This window comes from Cibotium barometz, chromosome 46 (genome assembly GCF_041138505.1).
Source record: "Cibotium barometz isolate CiBa-2024 chromosome 46, ASM4113850v1, whole genome shotgun sequence".
In the NCBI taxonomy this organism is placed as follows: domain Eukaryota; kingdom Viridiplantae; phylum Streptophyta; class Polypodiopsida; order Cyatheales; family Cibotiaceae; genus Cibotium; species Cibotium barometz.
The window spans coordinates 37,068,030-37,088,571 of NC_141091.1; the positions used below are offsets into that span (position 1 = coordinate 37,068,030).

The 20,542-nt window shown below is 46.3% G+C and overlaps 1 protein-coding gene across 17 annotated transcripts in view; it reads right to left on the reverse strand.

Moving 5' to 3' along the window:
• Window positions 1-20,542, reverse strand: part of LOC147612186 (uncharacterized) — a 170,778-nt gene that overhangs the window by 61,486 nt on the left and 88,750 nt on the right. For 9 of the 17 annotated variants that reach the window (XR_015263666.1, XR_015263665.1, XR_015263670.1 and 6 more), the window contains exons 10-15: window positions 7,609-7,680; window positions 7,399-7,470; window positions 7,181-7,252; window positions 7,018-7,086; window positions 6,868-6,936; window positions 6,534-6,776 (exon numbers count right to left, since the gene is read on the reverse strand). Coding sequence is in view for 3 of the 17 variants with exons in the window: in XM_086784067.1 (XP_086640193.1) it covers window positions 6,534-6,776; window positions 6,868-6,936; window positions 7,018-7,086; window positions 7,181-7,252; window positions 7,399-7,470; window positions 7,609-7,680 (597 nt within the window). In the remaining 14 variants the exon portion in view is untranslated. The remainder of the gene's footprint in view (window positions 1-6,533; window positions 6,777-6,867; window positions 6,937-7,017; window positions 7,087-7,180; window positions 7,253-7,398; window positions 7,471-7,608; window positions 7,681-20,542) is intronic. The other 8 variants (XR_015263672.1, XR_015263671.1, XR_015263674.1 and 5 more) reach the window with 3 other exon arrangements.

The following is a 20,542-nucleotide window of genomic DNA, read 5'->3' on the forward strand; positions in this document are numbered from 1 at the left end:
AGAGTTGGGCCAAAAATAGCAACTCTCCTAAATTTTAGGAGTGTGGTCCTTTGTATTCTAGGATAATCCCCCATTCCCAAAGCTTGTACTTTCCAAATATTTTAACATCCTGGAGTCCACCAGACCCCTTTCAGACTGGGAAATGTCGAGGCTGGTGACATCCTCCCCAGCTTCTTAAAAGTTGTCCGCAACTTTAAGCATCAAGCCATATATTCAAGATATAATCATGTCCCATCGATTGGGTGAGACGAGACAGTCTCAAAAATCCAATATAGCTGAAGAATCCATGTCCCAAAGAAATGGGCGAGACTAAATAAGTCTCCATAATACCAATATCAAAATCATGTCCCAAGATAAATGGGTGAGACAAAAAACAGTCCCATAAGTCCAGATATCATAATCCATGTCCCAAGTAAATGGGCGAGACAAAACAGTCCCATAAGTCCAGATATCATAATCCATGTCCCAAGTAAATGGGCGAGACAAAACAAGTCTCCTGCCAACAAGCCATCGGTCCACATGACCCTTGGCATAGACATAAGTCCCGTCATGTCCACTTTACCACTTGCACTCCGTGTTGGTACTCTGACCACACACCTTGGATGAGAGGTGGGCTCAAGTAACAAGATAAAACAATCACTCGCAGGCATAGATAACCTGGTGTTCCATAAGCATTTCTGCTACACATAGTTTATAGGCATTTCGGCCACCAATAGTTTGTAGGCATTTCGGCCACCAACTCACACTACCCTCTCAAGTGCCCATGTTCCCTTCCATCTGCTCTCTATTGTTCCACCCACACATGGTAGAAACAATCTTCAAGAGAGCACGTAGGACAAGAGAACACTACACAGGGTATGTTGTGCTTGTCACACTACCCTTTGAAGTGCCCATGTTTCCTTCCATCTGCTCTCTATTGTTCCACCCCCACATGGTAGAAACAATCTTCAAGAGAGCACGTAGGACAAGAGAACACTACACAGGGTATGTGAATCATGAGTTTCATAAGTCCAATGCATCCCAAAGAAAGGGAGCCAAAAAGAATAATCCATCCCAGTAAAAGGGAGCCATAAACATAATCCATAAACCTGAGGATGGATCCAAGTCCCTAGAAAAGAAGTCCAGGAATCCATAGACCTGTATACCATAATCCTTGTATACCATAACTCTTACCACATACTCCGTGCTATCCACACACCTTGGAGTAGAGGTGGACTTTATCCATAAAAGCATCATATCCATGAGATATCCAAAGATTTCTTCTCTATAAACTCGGACAGATTCGTCCATAGAAATTGCTTGTGAAGCCCAATATCTATATAAATCTCGTCCAAGAAAGAAATCTCCATCGATATAATTGTTGGAAATAAGTGCACACTAGGTGTACTATTTCTCTAGTCTAGTTTCAGTTGAGTCTTTGTGTCTTGAGTCTAGTGCCATGTGGCACCTCTACATTTATCCCATAAGTCAGTCTACTCAATCTTGTACTTCTCACCTATATATTGTAGGTGTCACATCAATGAAAGTATCAATCTTGTGTCTTGTCTACACTCATCTCAAGGTATGTCTAAGCTTTGTGTTTCCTTTTAGTCTTGCTCTCATTTCAGTTTCAGTTTTAGCTTTGTCTCTCCCATTTTTCATAACATGGTATCAGAGCAGTGCTACTATGCTGCATTTTTCTTTCCATTTTCTGAACTGCTTCATCACTGCCTCGTTACTGAAACCACTGTGTGTTTTTTATTCTTTCCGCTGACCAAAATAAAGGCACGTCTGCTGCCATCAGATCTTTTCGCGCCACTGCAGCCCACCTGTACCTCTCACAATGCTGCGTCGCTTTGCTGCAACGCTGCCCACCTAGCCACTGCCACCTTTGCTTGTTGTCTGTCATTGACTTGCTGCTGCAGCAGGTCACCCACCTCTTCGTGCCTACTGCTCACCTGCTCGCGCCCCGCTTACTCCTGTCCATCATCAATCTATTATCATTGTACGTGCTGCAACCATTGTCTCTTTCATTTGAGATTGTCACATCTCTCTCTCTCTCTCTCTCTCTCTCATCCATTCACCACAATGGATGTTTTTCACCCTCCATAGCTGGAGTCTCTCCTGGTTGACATGTCTTCTCAAGTCGTGGACCTCCTGGATATTCAACTCATGCAACAACTCGCCATTTTTGGATCTCTGGTCTTCTCGACATCAGCTCGACACCCCTTTTGTGAAGGTAAACTCCAATGCTGATTTTGGACCTGATTTGCAACATCTGTGCAAAAGGCATTTTCCCCTTTGTTATTTCCCATTTCCTCTCCATCTTCACATGTGGGTTAGCTGTCCATTGGACCAGCCAGACCTGCAGAGCAGCAAATTTAAAGCAGCAATCAAGTGTATGTTGCGTTCTATTTTCAGTCTACTCTCTATCTCTTGAAAAATAAAAAATTAAAAAAAAATTAAAAAAAAAGGGTAAAAAATAAAAATCTCAATACTGAATTTCATTGACTTCTCTATCTTGTACGGGATTAGACACTGCCCTTGCATTTCAGCAAGTGGTAAGACCTTCCCTTCATCTATCTGTCTCTCATGTACGGGATTAGACACTGCCAAATATGGTAAGACCTTCCCATCTCTCTCATATTTGTCTATGCTTTCATGCTATCTACCACCATTGATCACCAATGATGTAGATCATGGGGTAATATCATGTCTATTTGTCTACATGGACTTATCTTAGTCCCTATCCAAGAGGCACCCCTGCATTACCCACTCTAGCAGAAGGATTGACCTTGAGGAGGGATTATCTATCTAGGTCCATCTCTCTGTCTATCTACAATCAGTCAGTCTCTCTGTCTATGTGTCTATCCTGTGTGTCTATCTTGTCACATGTCTTTGACACTCTATCTATCAGTCTATATGTCTCTCTTTTGTGGATTAGCTACCCACATTCTCTTGGCATTTTCTGTCTATGTCCCCATTTATCCTCTATCTGTCAATCTCTCTCATGTCTATCTGAAAGTCTCTCTCTCTGTGGGACCACTCTACTGGCTGATTGTCTCTCTCTCTGTCTGTCTATGATCCACTCTTGTCCCTACCCTTGTGGACCCATATGAGGATATCACTTGAGGAGGGGTGTCTCAGGATCTTTGTCTGTCATGTCTTGTCTCTCAGTCTATCAGTCTTTATGTCTGTCTTCTGTCTTCTAGTCTTGTCCACCTTGTCTTCTAGCTTGTCTCTCAATCCTTGTCTAGTCTCTCTGTCTTGGTCTTATCTTTTGTCATGTCATAGTCTTGTCTTTTTTGTCTTCCTCCTAGTGTCCACTTAAGGAGGGTGTTGGAAATAAGTGCACACTAGGTGTACTATTTCTCTAGTCTAGTTTCAGTTGAGTCTTTGTGTCTTGAGTCTAGTGCCATGTGGCACCTCTACATTTATCCCATAAGTCAGTCTACTCAATCTTGTACTTCTCACCTATATATTGTAGGTGTCACATCAATGAAAGTATCAATCTTGTGTCTTGTCTACACTCATCTCAAGGTATGTCTAAGCTTTGTGTTTCCTTTTAGTCTTGCTCTCATTTCAGTTTCAGTTTTAGCTTTGTCTCTCCCATTTTTCACAACAATAATCCATCCCAATGAAAAGAATTCATCCCATTAAAGAGAGCCATAAACAATGTTTCCCTGAAACCATCTCAAGGCAAACAACAACACCTTTCTCCTTGCATAGCTATACAAGGGTTAGTGAACATCAAAAACACTTCATAGTAAATAGCCAAAGCACCAACTTTGCAAACTCAAAGTATACTTAGCTTTTCTTTGCCAGGTTGGTCATGAAGCCAAAAGAAATATCTCGTCACCATATCCTTAAGATATTCTAAGATATATCTCCATATAGCTTGCCTGTAAGCTTGATAATATAATCCACAATATCCATATGGAAAGAGTGCTAAACGTATGCACATAAAGCCAACCTCACACTTCCACGATAAAATTCTGTGAATTCATAAATCCTTAGATCAACAAGCTGTCTCTTGCTTCATAAGCTATGAAGCAGCTGGCCATGCTTAACAGTAATGATGGTAAGTGTGGTCTCCACTTGAGATCTTTTCTCTTCCTTATTGATAGAAGGAAGCCTCCGCTTCCAAGAAAGCCTATGCTCTGATACCAATGAAACTCGCGGCGGTGAGTGCCCGGGGAACTAGGGCCTTTGACACACTTGTTGATACCATCAATGCATATTAAAACATTTAAACATGGCCACAGCCTTAACACATATCCATCATCACTTTGCATAAAACATAAAGCTGGACAAAACATCCACAAATGCTGAAAATGGAGCTTGCACGTGTGACACCGCATAGAGGCCGGAATGGGCCGACCCCCCCCTTGGAATATTTTATTACCCAAGGAGAATAATATCATGTACAAGCTTTGAGGGCCTTACTCTCCCCACGGGAGATGCCGGATTATCCATATACAAATGCCATGACACAGCCCAACACGAGGCTACCAAGCCGGAACATAGACTGTAGAAATGCCGAGCCAACAATATAATCCATATACCTCCGTGTGGGTACTGATTCTTCCCCAAAAACCACGGGTCTTCATGCAATAGAAAGGGTACAGCAAGTACAACTCTCCATTCAGCCGGTACAATAGGTACAGTGGCTGGTACAGCCGGTACGGTGGCTGGTATAGCGGATACAATGGCTGGTATAGCAGGTACAAGTACAAATGCTGGCACAACAGGTACAGCAAGTACAAATGCTGGTACAGCAAGTATAGTGGCTGGTACAGCCGGTACAATGGCTAGTACAGCAAGTACAAATGCTGATACAATAAGTACAATGGCTAGAAATCATAATAAATGATTGAATACCCTTGCCTTCAGTATTTCTTCGCGATGGAAGCCTCCAAAACAGTCCCCAACAGCCGGTATTCTTCATGGGCAGCCTTCAAGTGAGAGAGAAAGAGAGTAGCCATCATTAGGGCAGCCTGTAACGGTGGTAGAGGCTAGTGTGCAGCAAGAGAGCCTCTATTAATGAAGAGAGAGGACTCCAATTTATAGATTTGGGCCTTCCATGAGCTAATATGGCAAGAGAAGGCTACGATGACAAGTGGAGAGCCACACAATAGCTGGAGTGACAAGTGTGAGGCCACTTGTCTCACTTTGATCCACTTTCTGACAAGTGTGAGGCCACTTGTCTCACTTTGATCCACTTTCCTGCCACATGTCCCAATCTAAGAGATGGGTCCTTCCATAATCTTTACCTCTAAAAATATCCCAACTGGTAGACATTCTGTCTCATAGGCACTTTGCCAACTCTTGGTATCTGCTCAATTCCAGATGTAATGACGCAAACAGAATTTCCATCGGAGTCGGGCCAAAAATAGCAACTCTCCTAAATTTTAGGAGTGTGGTCCTTTGTATTCTAGGATAATCCCCCATTCCCAAAGCTTGTACTTTCCAAATATTTTAACATCCTGGAGTCCACCAGACCCCTTTCAGACTGGAAAATGTCCAGGCTGGTGACAGCCTTGGTGGTGTTTTTCCGCATAGTCGGAGACAGCTTATCAGGATCCAGCTTCACTCTACAGTCACGGAAGGTTCCATGGACATTTCACTCATGCAGGCATAAACTCGATGCTAGCCAATGTGGTAGATTTGGCAAGTTATTATCCAGTCACACATTTTGGTCAGGAGCTACATGGACCAAAGGTGGTGGTCATCGTCGGCGCGCTGCCAATTGTGGCTGCCTGATACTCCTGGGCTCGCTCCTCCTGGGGACGAGGCACCTCCGGAGGAAGGGCGTAAGAAGGCAATGAGAAGAGAATGAGAAGGGAAGGAGAAGGAGAAGGGAAGGAGAAGAGAAAGCAAGGAGGAGAAGGAAGGCCAAGCCCAAGGGGGAGAAAGGGGTGCGCATAAGCTGCAAAACTGGGCACACACAGGAGGTCAAAACCAGCTCGCAAACAAGAAAAAAACAGGCACAAGCAAAACACAATCAAAATGGGCAAAGATAAAAGAATCACCTAAAAAATTTGGGCAAAACAAGTTTTTTCAGAGGTTTCGTAAGTTTTTTGAAACGTTTCATTTCGTGAAGGAGACTTTTTTTTTTGTTTCCATGGTCTAACTAAAGATAACAATTTTCATCTACCCAAGGAAATTATTATTATTATTTATTTATTTTATTTTTTTTTGGGGGGGGGGGGGGGGGGGGCGGTGATTGGTTGCCAAAGCAAGGCAAGGCTAACCTATCCAGATGGGATTACTCTTTTCTGCCTTTCCATTCTAGAATTCTATTAGCCTTGAATACACCAATATTCTCTCTTTCAAAAATATACTTGACTTTCTGATTAACCAGTGAAAAGCCACCAGAAACAAACATTCTTCAAGGCACTCGTATGAAGAACCCTTGATCATTGACCAAGATAATTTCCAGGTTGACTTTCCTTGCACATTAGAGACATGTCTCATCTAGAAAGAGGCAAGTTCTTTATGTCTAGCAATGTAGAAAAAATATTAGGACCAAAAGAAGCTCATGAAACACATACCTCTCCTGCTTTTCCTTTGTACATCGCAGGAAGAGAACCCTTGGGAAAAACAGCTCAATCAAAAGAGGTGCCACACAATCACATTTCATAGAGGACTGGCCTCCCACAAATAAGGGACGTAAGATCATGCCATAAGGACATCTGCATGTGGGAGAAACCGAGCTGGTATTATCACCATGATGCGAAGCGCATGCAGGTGTACCATTGTTGATGGCCTCTGAACACAAGGGGTTTCCATAAACCCTGCACAAGAGATGGTAGACATACTAATTTCAAAATTTCTAGAAAGTTTGTGTGTGAAAGAAAAATCTTCTGAAGCAAAACTAAGACTTACAGAAGATCTAACCCTTTTTTTCTCAAAGAAGGTGGGATCGGACCACTCAGGCGGTTATCCTCCAGTTCTCTGCTTTTCACAAGATAATTAGAACACCTTTCAGAGGGGGTTTTGGTCACTCACTGATTAAAAAAATTATCATATACTTACAGTGATAAGAGGTTACTGCCGAGACCTACATCAGGAACAACACCAGTCAACTTGTTATCGCCAAGGTTTCTGCAGGAGATACCATGCAAAAGCTAACATTTTCTATCGTTGTAAAACACAAAGTTTGTTAAAGTCACAATGACAGTTAGAAGTTGTGGCTCACATTATCTCTATGTTGGAAAACTCTGCAAATGAGGGCGGTATATTGCCTGTTATGTTATTTCCCTGCAAGTTTCTAAGAGTCGAGAACCATGCATGAGAGCATGCATGAGTGTGTATACAAGCATGCATGCATACGTGCACGCGCACGTGGGTGTGTGCGAGAGTGTGAGCATCACTATTCACCCAGTGCTCATTTGAATTTAACCTTACTTTACTTACAAGAAGATAAGAGCTTCAAGATCTCCAAGGTCATTTGGAATGCTTCCTTCCAAGGCATTAAACCCTAAGTCACTGTAAAAGTACAGGTCATCAAGGCAAGTCAACATGGATCATGTTATTTATTCTAGAGGGCTGAGAGGCCTCGCATAAATATATCAAGTATAAACCACAATGCCGTGGAAATCTAGGCTTTTGGAAAAGGGTACTCACAGGACATGTAAAGAAATTAGGTTATTAAATGATGTGGGTATGGTTCCGTTTAAGTTGTTGTTGTGCATCCTCCTGAAAGTCATGTGTGTTAAATGTTATCCTTGTAAGTATTTCAAACACAGTTTTAAAATCGTGTGTGTGTGTATGCATGCGTGTGTGGATATTATTCGCATCTACAGAAGACCCAAAGGGTCTATAAGATAAAAAGGTAGTAGATGCATTCCATAAGTACACATGATGTGTCTCATCCTCCTCACGGACCGTATACCTGGCTCATAAGGAGGCAAAGAGAGAGAACGAAAAAAAGAAAGTTATATTAATGTATACAGAGGACGCCAAGGGTCTATGAGACCATAAGTACCTACAATGGTACCAATGATATAGTGAGCCATGGAAACTAAAACGGAAATTAAAGAAAAATGGAAAGAACACCAAAAGTGGTTGAAGAGTTCCATGTGGTACTGGGCCATGGAAAAGACTTACAAAACTGGAAAAAAAAAAACTCATACAGAAAGATAGACTAGCTGTATGTTTATCTTATCACCATCATCAGCATGAGCATGGTGAGCAATGGATCTATAAGACCAACCAGTGTTCTATATATATTCCATGTGTATTGAAGATTATAAACATAAACATAAAAATATAAAAAAGCCAAAGAAAATAGGCATGTGCACTGTGCAGATCCTATACATACACAATGAGTTGTTAAGGCCAGTGAAACCAGTGGGTCTCATCATGTATCATCCTTCTCTATGACAGCACACAAGGAGGCAATGTCCACTGTCTGTGCCGTTAGAGTATATCCTGGATCTAGAGCTGACAAAAGGATGGCTACATCTCAAGGGGCGGAGTCTTCTGTCGCCCCTGAAGGGACTATGTACGATCAGTTGAAATCGGAGAACAATTATTGAGAGAGCAACTAAGCAACCTCCTAGCTACACACTAATTGAGATTATGAGCTACATCTTGATAATGTGAATACACAATAAACAAGAAAAAGTTCTCCTCTATTATGAGATGAAAATACCCTCTTGTTATTTAAAAGCAAGTCCACATGATGTAAGAGACTGTCTACGAGGCTGAGTCCAATGAGTGCAAGGGATTTGTCACTCCTGTCTTGCAAGACACACATCTTCTCAGCACCTTGATCACTGCAGGTTGCCTCTTTTTCTCTTAGACAGTCTGTTTAATCAGCTCATTTCCAGCTCAATTGATGATAATTGCTCAATCCAATCATATAGCAACCTCCTTGGGTATGTGAATTACAAATTTGCTAAGCCAATTGTGGAATTAATCAAGTGAAAGAGTTGATTTGTGGCCTCCTCGCATCAAAAACCTGAATATTCTACCCTGTTTCTCTGTATGAGTTGTGCCGCCTGCTCCTGAGGGCTTTGGAAGTGTTTATGTTAACAATTGATGATGTAATTGAGTACCCAACACACCTAGGCAAGTGTGCAATCCATCAATGCTTTGATTTTTGCCAAAAACTTGCTCCAAATGCATCAAAATTTGATTTCCTTTTCTCTGTTTTGTGAGAGCTCAAAATCCAGTAAATTCCACTCATTCAAATGCATCAAAAATGCTCCAAAATCAGTGTAGGGCTTGTATATGAGTTGCCAACACATTCTTGCTTGTCACATACATGTTTGTTTTCCAGATTTGCATCTATTTTCACCATACATCACCGCTTCCAAGCTTCAATGGAAAGCTTTCAAAAACCAGAATTTTTCTTTGCTTTGGGCAACCCTAATTTGCTTTGTTTTTGCCTGAATCACCTACAATCCGCTCAAGGATGTTTAGAATACCTTACTCGGTAGGCCAAGCTCTCAGATCTGATAGTAATCGGTGTGCTCCAAGCTTCACAGCATCAATGGCAAGCTTCACAGCTTTTCTTCACAGCTTCTTCTCCCTCTTCTCTCACTCACTCATAAACCCTAATAGACAGCACAAGGCTCTGATACCATGTTGAAAAGCTATTAAATGGGAATAGTATGTGAATGGATGTGATAAGATGTGTATGGGATGTGATAGGATGAGAACGGATGCCATAAGATGAGTATGGGATGTGAATGTGGATGTATATGTGAAAGAAAGGGTATGCATGTGTATGAGAATGAATAAATATAGATATTGAATTTCTCCAATGCAATGTTGCTTCTTTTGGTCTCCATAGCTCACATTTTTTAAAATCCCCAAATCAGCTGCTGATGTGGCATTGCAGGTACGAGCTGCAGAACTGAGGGCGACGGTTGGCACCGTCTGACAAATCTTGAACTTCTGCTCCTGGTGGTCATGGAGCTGCCGGCAGTGATCTGCCGCTGGAGATGGGGTTTTCGGCATCAACTTGGAGAACACAGCTCACTATGGGCAGCAGGGGGGGTACGGCGATGACGGGCAGAAGCAAGTGATGCGCTGGCGGGAGCAGAAGCAGCAATGTCACGTGCTGGTGGGTGTGTAGAGAGATGCGACGGCAGGTAGATCATGATGAATGGAGACAATTGCAATTGATCGGTGATCCTTGTTGTTGATGAGAAAATGTGCAGACAGATGCGAGTGATGGGGAGCGAGGTGTGCTGCCTGCTCCATGTAGTGAGATCATCTGAATCTGGGAATCCTGATCACCATTACATGCCTCCATCTCATAACACACTAGGCATCTGAAAAGGTAGTGCTCATCATCTGTCTAAACCTCTAGGAAGTTGAGTATATGGATCTTGTCATCCCTTGCAATGGCCTAGGAGCTGCCAATCTCTACCCTTAAGGGAGCCTCACTTACGTCTCATAACACACTAGGCATCTGAAAAGGTAGTGCTCATCCGTCTAAACCTCTAGGTAAGTGGAGTATATGGATCTTGCCATCCCTTGCAATGCCCTAGGAACTGCCAATATCTACCCTCAAGGGACATGATGAGACTCGGATCTGTCCGATCACTATCTACATGCCATGTGATGTGTGTCTATAAAGATAGCAAGGCTTCTGAATTAGGCTGTCTGTAGAAAATGATCCAGGTAGAATCGCATCTTCGTATGCAAGGAAAGATACGATGGAGAGTAGGCAAGGAAACGCGGCCTCTGGTCAGGACACGGGTATCCCCGTCGACACCCCTACCCCCCCCAGTCTTCCGAGTTACTCTTTCTAAGCAGCAACGCGCGCGTCTCGGCTTGCATAGAGGAGCTTCACCGCACGGCAGTGTATGGCAGGATTGTTGGTTGCACTCCGTCGAGAGCGGAGATTCGAGACTCCATACAGTCTACCTTGGTCATCACTGCAGGACAGTTGGTGGAGGTCTCTTTGATGGGACAGGGCATTTTTATGTTAGAGCTGTCACAGGCAGTCCGTGCTGCGGAGCTGGTTCGCCGATCTCCAGTCACGGTCAGTGACAAGGTCATCATTATGGTACCTTGGTACTCTGGCTTTTCGGCAGCGACATTCGATTCGATTCATTGCATCCCGCGACACCCAGTGACTCTTCAGTTCCCAGGGCTACCTCCAGAGTTTCGACCCTTGTTAGAGGACATTGGTGGTATGTTTGGCACGCCACTAGCGTCCTCTTTCACGACAGCTGCGCCAGGGCCTAGACTGGAGGCCGGGTATAGTTCAGATCAGGGTGGCTGTGCGGAATCCTTCGGCCCTTCCAGCAGCCATCGAGATAGATTATGGCTCTTCATTCTATCGGAGCGGGAGACCATCGCCGGAGCCTCCGCATGCACAGCAGAGACAAGCTGGGGCTCCTTCGGGGACGGCCCATGTGAGACCGGCAGTCCAGCGCCGACAGGAGAGGAGAGCCGCAGCAGCGGCGGTGAGACGTGCTGAGGTAGCCCAGAGATCAGAAACTGCTAGACAGATGGAGGAGCAGGTAGCAGATGCCAAGTCCTCCTCACCTCAGGGGGAGAAGGCTTAGGAGGAGCCAGTGATTCCAGAGGAGGTGCAGCCACCGCCAGTGGAGGAGCGCCAGGACCCTCAGACCTCGGGCCAGTCCCACTCTGGACAGGGTGAGTCAGAGGCCATGCAGGAGGGGTTGCCTCTGTCACAGGAATTCTTCGGGATGGGTCCTTGGGAGTATGCAGATTTTGCAGATCAGTGTTCCTTTCCAACTCGGCTTGAGGTGGGTATTTTCCTGGTGCAGGCGAGGGAGGAGAGAGTTCAGTTGGTAGCTCCTTCCGATTATCTGGCTCACTCGTTCTTCGTGGGGAGCACTGGGCAGGAGGAGTGGACTTTAGAGTCAGTTGACCACCACTTGGCAGCAGAGATCAGCTGCAAGGCTGGAGAGTGGCTGGGACTGGGCGGTTGGGACCTTGCACATGCACGCACAGTAGCGGATGGGTATGGCGGCTCCTTGCTGGCTCAGGAGCAAGGGGCACATGTTCTTGCCTGTAGTGCTACTGGTCGAGGAGCCTTGGGCTTTGACCTTGGATGTTCAGCCTTGGGAGGTTTTGGCCACGGCCAAATACTTTGGTAGGACTCTGCAGCAGATGCAGAATTGGTTGTGCAGCGCTATGGTTCTTGCTACAGGTTGCTATCCAAGGCCCTTGGTGTCTTCTGGCCGAGAAGGCTGGAGTTTATTCTGATTATTACGAGTTTACACCTGATCTTGTGGAACGTTAATGGTTTCCACAGTTGGGGTTCCCGAGGACAGCCGAAGCTGGTCCTCAGGCAAGAGTTGCACCCTAGACTAGTTGGGCAGATAGATGTGCTTTTACTCCAGGAGCACAAGATCTCTGCTGATCAGACCCAACGTTGTGGGAAGATACTTGCAGGACAGAGTCACACATAATGGGAGCCTTCCATTGGTCTTCATGGGAGGAGTGGAGATGTATGCATTTCAGAGGGGGCCAGTTGGTTGAGTTATGTATTTGGCCATGGGACCTTGGTTGCCGGCAGAGCTATGTGGGTGAGGCTGCAGTTGGGTGATACCAGGCTAGGTATTCTCAGCATCTATGCACCCACTAAGATGCGTGCCTGTTTCGCTTTTTGGATGCGTGTGGTGGAGAGCCTTCCGCAGATGGATTCTCGGATTGGTGTGTGTGTGGGGGGGGGGGGGGGGGGGTGCGGCGCGTTCAATAACATGGAGTCTCTCGATGACCAGCGAGGCCGGGGACCAGATTTTGAGGGTATAGTCAGAGGTGAGCAGGAGAGCTGGGAGGCCTTGCTGCTTGCGCTACATTGCCGTGACAGTTGGCGGGATGCTGCTTTTCAGAGATTTCCAGAAAGTTTGGACTACTCTTGGGGCTTCCGCCGGGAAGGTGGACACTTGCTGGAGAGGCTTGACAAGTTTTATGTGGAAGCGTGGGCTGTGACTCTTGGTGGGAGCACTGGGATTGTAGCAGGCACCATGCCCCAGTTCCGTTGCTAGTAGAGCAGGGGTCGCAGTCTCATGCTCACAGAGGATGTCATATTCCAGACAGACAGTATCAGGAGCCAGAGTTGATGGAGAGTCTGCGCCTTTTATGGGACACAGTGGGTGGATTCAGCGGAGGTGGCCGAGCAGGTTGCAGCCTTGTTGGTAGAGTCTAGCAGGCTTGGCCAAGGTTTTGCAAGGGAGGGCCGTTTGCAGAAGCAACAACAGGAAAAGGCACTCAGGAGGAGCCTCGCCTCTATCCAGCAGGTACAGCAGTTGAGCCCACAGCCTCCCGGGCTGCGGGAACAGAAGCTGAGTGCCCAAGTTGCCTTGGCAGCAGTGGAGGAGAGCCGCTCAGAGTTCTATTACCACTCCCTTGTTTCATTCTGAGCCCGCAAGGGTGACAGGATGAACAAGGAGTTTTTTCAGATGCATAACCAGCGGAGGCCTGGAGAGAGGGTTCAAGCTTTGAGAGACAGTTCAGGGGTGGTCAGGATGGGGCCCAGGATGGGGCCGGAGGAGGTTATGGGGATGGCTACAGAGATAGCAGGGTTGATTTGCCTCCTCCCAAAAGGGGGGGACAGACAGGAGCTTCGGCAGTGGCGGCCTATCACTTTGTTTCCAACGGCCTATAAGGCATTGGCAAAGATGATTAGCAACCAGGTGAGGCCTCTGTTGCCAGATATAGTGCATGATACTCAGACAGGATTTGTCCAGGATTGCATCTGGACGACATCATTACGTTCTTTGAGAAAGCCTATGATAGAGTTGATTGGGCGTTCTTGAAGCGGATGGGCTTCCCCCTGGAGTGGATCTTGGGTGTGTCTGCACTATATAGATCTGCCAGCAGCAGGGTGCTTATAGGAGGACAGATGGGGGAGGGCTTTTCTCTTGAGCGGTCAGTATGGCAGGGATGCCCGCTGGCCCCCTATCTCTTCTTGTTTTTCGCAGAGGCTATAGCTGGCTACTTGAGAGATGCAGCCACAGGATTGCACAGACTACCCTTGTCGACTGAGTCTGGCTAGGCTCTTCTTGATGCAGTGTATGCAGACATCATGGCTCTTTACATTGAGGATGATGAGGAGAGCATGGAGAGTGTTCGAGTTGCTCTTGACACCTTTTGCCTCGCGGCAGGTGCCAGGTTCAACTGGAATAAGTCTGGGCTTTTTGACAAATCCTGATTCTACCTGCGCCTGGGGCCAGACTTTAGGTTTCACTTGGGTGAAGAGGGGGCAGACTGCTCGATATCTGGGTTTTCAGGTGGGCATTGATATCGCTGCTGCACAGCATGTGCTGGCTTCCATCAGGAGGAAGCTGTTCTTTTGGAGTGCAGCTCGATTATCATTAGCCGGGAGGGCGCTGGTAGTGAACCAGGTGCTATTGGATGGCTTGATTTGTTGCTCCTGCTGGTGTTTCTCCAGATCTTGCATTGCTCAGCTCCAGCGGTTGATCCGCAATTGCTTATGGGCGGGATCGGATGGCTCTCAGGACACAAGAGCGAGGAACCAGGGTGGCCTGGCACACTATCATTCAGCCACGATCTGTGGGCAAATTGGGGATCCTGGATCTAGAGTTGCAGAGCATTGCCCTTTTGGGCAAATTGTTTGTGAGAGGCTTGACTTCAGGGTTGCACACCTGGACGGTGTTATTACAGGAGGGAGTAACAGTGTACTCCACGGAGGGGAGGAGCTTGGAGACCTTCTCTACGATATATCTTCACAGACGCGCCAGCCTGCTCACCGAGGTCACCTTTCCTCCACAGTCTAGTAGGCATGTGGAGATCTCTGCGGGGATGCCTGATCCAGCGGGCTCCGGAGCTGCAGGGTTATAGACATACAGCCCCTTGTGTGGAGCAGCCACGCCAGAGATGGTAGTGGTCACATGCTTGGGGAGCGCACTCATGTGGACTAGGCTAGCTGGGATAGAGAGGTTGCTTGCTCAGTCCATTCATGGAGAGATTTTTACAGAGGGTTGGATGATGCGACCTTATCGGCATGTGTGGGATCTGGCAGAGGCATCAGTGTGTGGAGGAGGGAGTTTGATTCAGCCATCCCCCCCGCTTGGCTTGGTCGGCAGGGGCGGGCGCTAGCAGGGAGCGAGGACTCTTGTTGGCAGGGACAGTTTTCCAGACTGGGTGTCCCTCTGCTTGTTCAGAGGGGCACAGAGGGTTGTTTGCGGCTATTCTATAGTGTGGTGGAGGGTAGCAGGCTTTAGAGGATCACTGCCCCAGAGTCGGAGGCGGTAGAGTTGCATTCGTGGCACCGGTTTCAAGTCGTTGCCCTTAAGGGCAAGGATTGGCATCTGGACCCTGACCCTTCACGGGAGAAGGGACAGTGGAGGCTGTGGTTGTGGGAGGGACGAGCCTTGGATGAGCTGGCTTGGAATCCTGGGGAGTGGGAGTGGCCACCTTTTCAGGCAGACAGAGCTCCAGTTCCTTTTTTTCAGTACACAGCCAGGATTGGACGCAGGTCTCTCCTCCGCCAGCAGGAGAGAACTCCCTCGAGTGCAGGATTGTGGAGTGATCAGGGGATTGGGGCCAGTTTTTTGGCCAGATTCTGGTGGACTCTGTGGAACTCGTGGAGGCCTCAGCGGATTACATATTTTATGTGGATGGTGGCACACGGAAGCTTACCGGTAGGTACGTGACTGGCGCAGATGGGCGGATCAGGAGTATGCATCAGATGCTCGTCAGGGGCCGAGGAGTCTCCCCGGCATTGTATATGGGCCTGCCCGGCTTCTACACTGATTTGGAGAGGAACATGCAGGATCTTGCGGCAGGGGGGGCAGGATCCTGTGAGCTCTCGGGAGGATATTTTCAGTATCATTGGGAGCATGGTGGGCTGGCACATTTGGAAGACCAGGTGTTCTCAGGTGTTCGGCGCCAAGCCTGCCCCCACCATACAAGTTTTGGCAGAGTGCTGGGGGGGACTTGATTCATGCTCTTCATGGGGAGTGGGACCAGATCGAGGGACCGTCCAGGGCCTGTCAGGAGCAACAAGAGCAGTTCCTACGGACGTGGAGGATATATGACATTTTTCTTTCAGTGGCGGGATGGCAGGCCTCAATGGACCTACTCCCCTCCTGCTTGGCTGCTGTCTCCCATCCGGACTTCTATGCCTTGATAGGCCTTGTACATAGCTTTTTCTGCTTTTCATCACACTGAGTAAGCATTGTATTGGTTTTGTGCACATCTTGCACCGTTGTATGGTCTTTTGGAATATAATCAGAACTGATTTTTCTTGAATGGAAAAAAAAAGAATTGCATCTTCATGGAAAGCGGAGGAGGATCTACCCATCTGTAATCGGAATAGGTGTTAGAGCGAATGAGCCTGTTAATGCCCTGCCTGGTAAGGGGAATCCAAATTGTAATGAAACCGTGGCAGAATAAAGAAAGATTTTATTAACTTCTAGTAAAGATCCATGTGGTACATATGATCCATGTGTAAACTAAGGTCATAAAACATGGAAACAATATAAAAGACCTATTCACCAAATAAAACAGGCCTATCTGCCAAAAAACAAGAATGACAAAACTTACTTTAAAATAGCCACAAATGTATAGAGCAAACTATGTTCCTATACAAGTCTAGTGTGTCAAAGGATAGATGATTAGAAATGTGTGTCCCACCACTAGAGACCTAGAGTGTGTATATGAGTAATGTGTATCTCCCTTTAGTATAACCATGTCTCGTTTACTCATAAGCCTTGAGGACTTGCTTGCACACTTGTATATTGAATGAAACCTTATCCTTGACTTTATAGTTGTAACACAAGTTTGCATCCATACTTTGGTCTTCCAATTGTGAGCATATAGAGGTGGAGAGGTGAAAAGATGGGGATGTTCCAACACTTTGGAAGACAGCAAGCTCCAATAACAATCTCTGATTTACCTTTTATATATTAACAACAATATTTCTAAAGCCTTTCTTCCATACTACGCTTGGTTCCGCAGTTCTATAACCACCTATGGGCTAGACTAGATCATAGTTGTCAGGTATGATACCGTACGGTGTCGTGACATGGGCGGTATCGCTGGGAAAGTGCGAGACTTCTGGCTGTGAGAGTCGTTTTCAAATCCCAGCAAGGAAACAGAATATATATCTCTTCAAGGGGAACCACCAGCAGAAGCTGGAACCATAATATTTACATACCAAATCTCAGCAAGACATATGAGTTGTACCAAAAACCGTCATAAGCATCATGGTTCAAACCAAAATCCAAGGTTTTAAGGTTTTAAAGAAGATTGATATAACCACATGTAGTAACCAGAGACGGCTTTTTGGGCGGTCATCTAAAGAAAGCTCTCAACATTCCCTCATATTTTGGAAGAACTGGAATGGAACCATTTCAAAAGCATTTGAGACAAACAGAGCACATTAAATCACTTTTGTTGCTGTGACAACCCACAGGAGAGGACCAGGCCCCGTGTCTCATTTCCTCATTTCTAGTGCTTCTGAAGGAAACCATACCAGTTCATCATCTTTTCTGTATAACTGCAAAAGTATCATTAAACGTCACATGACCCAAACATCAAATCGGCAAACCCTTCTAATACCAAATTATTTCAAGCATACCCTGGCTGAACTGTCAAAGTAGGATTATTTAATAACTTCTCCAGCATCAAACCTTCACCACACCTCTTGCGAAGGCCAGCTCTTTGGTGTTTTCAATAATACTTCTCGCATGTAGTTGGCGACTGCTGTGCACCCTTTGGCCCCCAGCTCGAAAACCCTTTCAAACATTTCCATAGGCAATTTTGCATCCATTTGCAAAGAGTAACTTTGTCTATCTTCGGAAGTAAAGCAATAGTGACATCTGGACCACCACCACTATCCCTCCAAGTAGTTTAAATCTTGAAAGCCTCTGCCACCACCTTGAAGCAGCAAAACCCACAACACCTCTGTACTGTCTCTTCTCGCCCCACCACAGCTCCTTCTCTACAGCCGGCACCTCAGTCACCACCACCTTGCACACACAGAGACCGCTCCCTCTTTGCTTGCGTCAACGACTGCAGGCAACCCTTTCTCCACACACGGCTGCGCTCCACGCTCCCCTTAGCGCCTTTCTTCCACGAGGCGGCCACCTCTTTTACCAGCCTTTCCGGCTCTCTACCAGTCCCCGCTTTTATCACCAGTCAGTTCCTTGCTATACAAGGCGGCCACCAGACCTTCTCCAGCGCTGCGCCTCTGGTCCTGCCGAATCCCAGCCGGCTCTGCCCACACCAGCTGCGCCTCAGAGCCCCTAGCAGCTCTTCCCCAGGGCGGTCCCCACTCTTTCACTATCTTCCACCTCACACCCAGCAGCAAGCCCTTGATACCCGAGGCGGCCACCTCACCCCAGCCCTCTTCAGACTCACGATCACCCGGCTCTTCTTTTTTCCAGAGCGCCGTCCTTTTTCTTCGCTCCCCTCCTTTTCGTTTTTTCTACCACCTTCTACGCCTTCGCCCTCTTCGAGATGTCTGTGCTGGCAACTACCCAAAACCCCCACGTGGCCATTAAAATTATTGGCCATGTGTATATTTTTATTTATTTTATTTCCTTTCAAAGCCTAAATGATGGCCACACTTAATGCTAAAAGAGCCCCTCCTTCCTTCACTTTCGGATCATTACGTCGCGCCCACGACCTTCCAATACCAGAGCTGCAATATCTGCTTTGAATCATCAGCATCATTATTACCAAGACACGGCCATTTCCCAGTCATTTTGAACCTCAATCAAATGCCACTATCATCTCAAGCATGATTTCTGAGCATTTTACCATCTCGTGGGGCCAAGAAAAGCTGTTAAATACTCAAGCAAAATCCAAACCTATGTACATAGGCACAGGGACTTCTGCTAGCCCCCAAGGTTCACCATAAGCATAAAAACTCCACGATTCACACCACACTCATGTACTGAGGCTTCGAGACCTGGCTCAGCTTCAGCTCGTCTTATTGAATCTCATTTACAATATGAACATATGTACATGGGCATCATATAATGACTCAAGTCATGGCACTTAATCCCATGCATCTGAATTTGTATTTAATGGCCTCACATGCATGGTTTCACATCATAGACGTGCCATGGCACGACAACGGGAAAATACGGAACGTACTTATAAACTTAGGTATTTCCAATTTCGAGATATGGAGTATTTTAAAAAGGAGGGAAGCATCATAGTACACAGGAAGCCATAGACAAGCAAAAAAAAGACCATCAACCTCCAAAAAAAATATTTTCTTTTGAAAAAAAAAATCAAAAATATATATATATATATTTTTCAAAAAAATCCGTACGAGTACATACGGTATCGTAACGTACAGTATTCCGTACGATATGGCATCTTGCGCTATACAGAAACAACTATGGACTAGATCCATACCCGTACATTGTGGATCCCCACTTACTTATGTGAACACCCACTCACTGTCCTTGCCTGCCTCTTACCCTTGCTTCGGATTACTCCTCATCCGGGTTCAAGTCGGCCTTTTTCTTCGATTAGCATCATGGCTAATCAATCTCCCTCGGCCGGGTGAACCATTGTTTTTTCCGAAGCCAAGCTCGCGGTCCTCTTCGCAGAAATCGAGAAAGACTCCAAAACGACCCTCATTGCCAGAATCTTTGGATCTCACCCTTCCCGTCTCGAGGCTCGGGATTGGGTCCTGGCGGCTCTGCCCTCCATGCCCAAGGGATGATGGTCTTTCTCCCGCCTTCTTTATTCTTTTTTGGGATCATATTGGAGATGCTATCACTGTTGCCCTTCAGGAAATGTTCTTGTCGGGTATGATGCCGCCATACCTCACGGAGGGGCTGATTCACCTTATCCCCAAGAGTGGGGACAAGACCGACATCAAGCAATGGAGGCCCATCACCCTCCTTGGATCTGCATATAAAATCTTAGCTAAAGCCTTGAGTATAAGGTTGCAGCCGATTCTCCAAAGGACTATCCATGATACACAGAATGGGTTCCTCCAAGGAAGGAGTATATTTGATAACATCTTTTCTTTCTGGGAAGCTACCAAGTGAGCAAAATCTAGTCAGCAGCCTCTTGCCATTCTTTTGCTTGATTTTGAAAAGTGGATTGGGATTTTTTGGAGGGCACTATGGCACACATGGAGTTTTCCCAAAACTGGATCAAAGGGGTGTCCTGCCTATACAGGGAGGCTCATAGCACTGTTTTAGCTTGTGGGGGGCGCGGCGAGCGTTTTCAAATTTCCCATTCAATGAAGCAGGGCTGTCCCCTCGCCCCTTTACTACAACCTCATTGTAGCTGAGGCTATGAGCAAGTTTCTTCGGGCTGCCCCTGGTGTTGTGGGTCTCATGCTGCCTTTATGCACGGAAGAAGAGTTTTTGGACTCTACGTTAGCACATGATACGGCATTGTTCCTTGAGGCTGCACATGCTTGTTTATGTGCTTTCCGGACAGCCTTAGAGGCCTTTTGTTTGGCAACAGAAGGTACTATCAATTGGCATAAGTCAGTTGGTCTTTGGATTAGTGATTCTCCTCTTGCAAATTAGGGTATAGATGTTGGTTTTACTTGGATTGAGAGAGGATGCTCTGCATATACCTTGGTTGTCAGGTGGGCGTTGACATCTCCCCTGCACAGCAA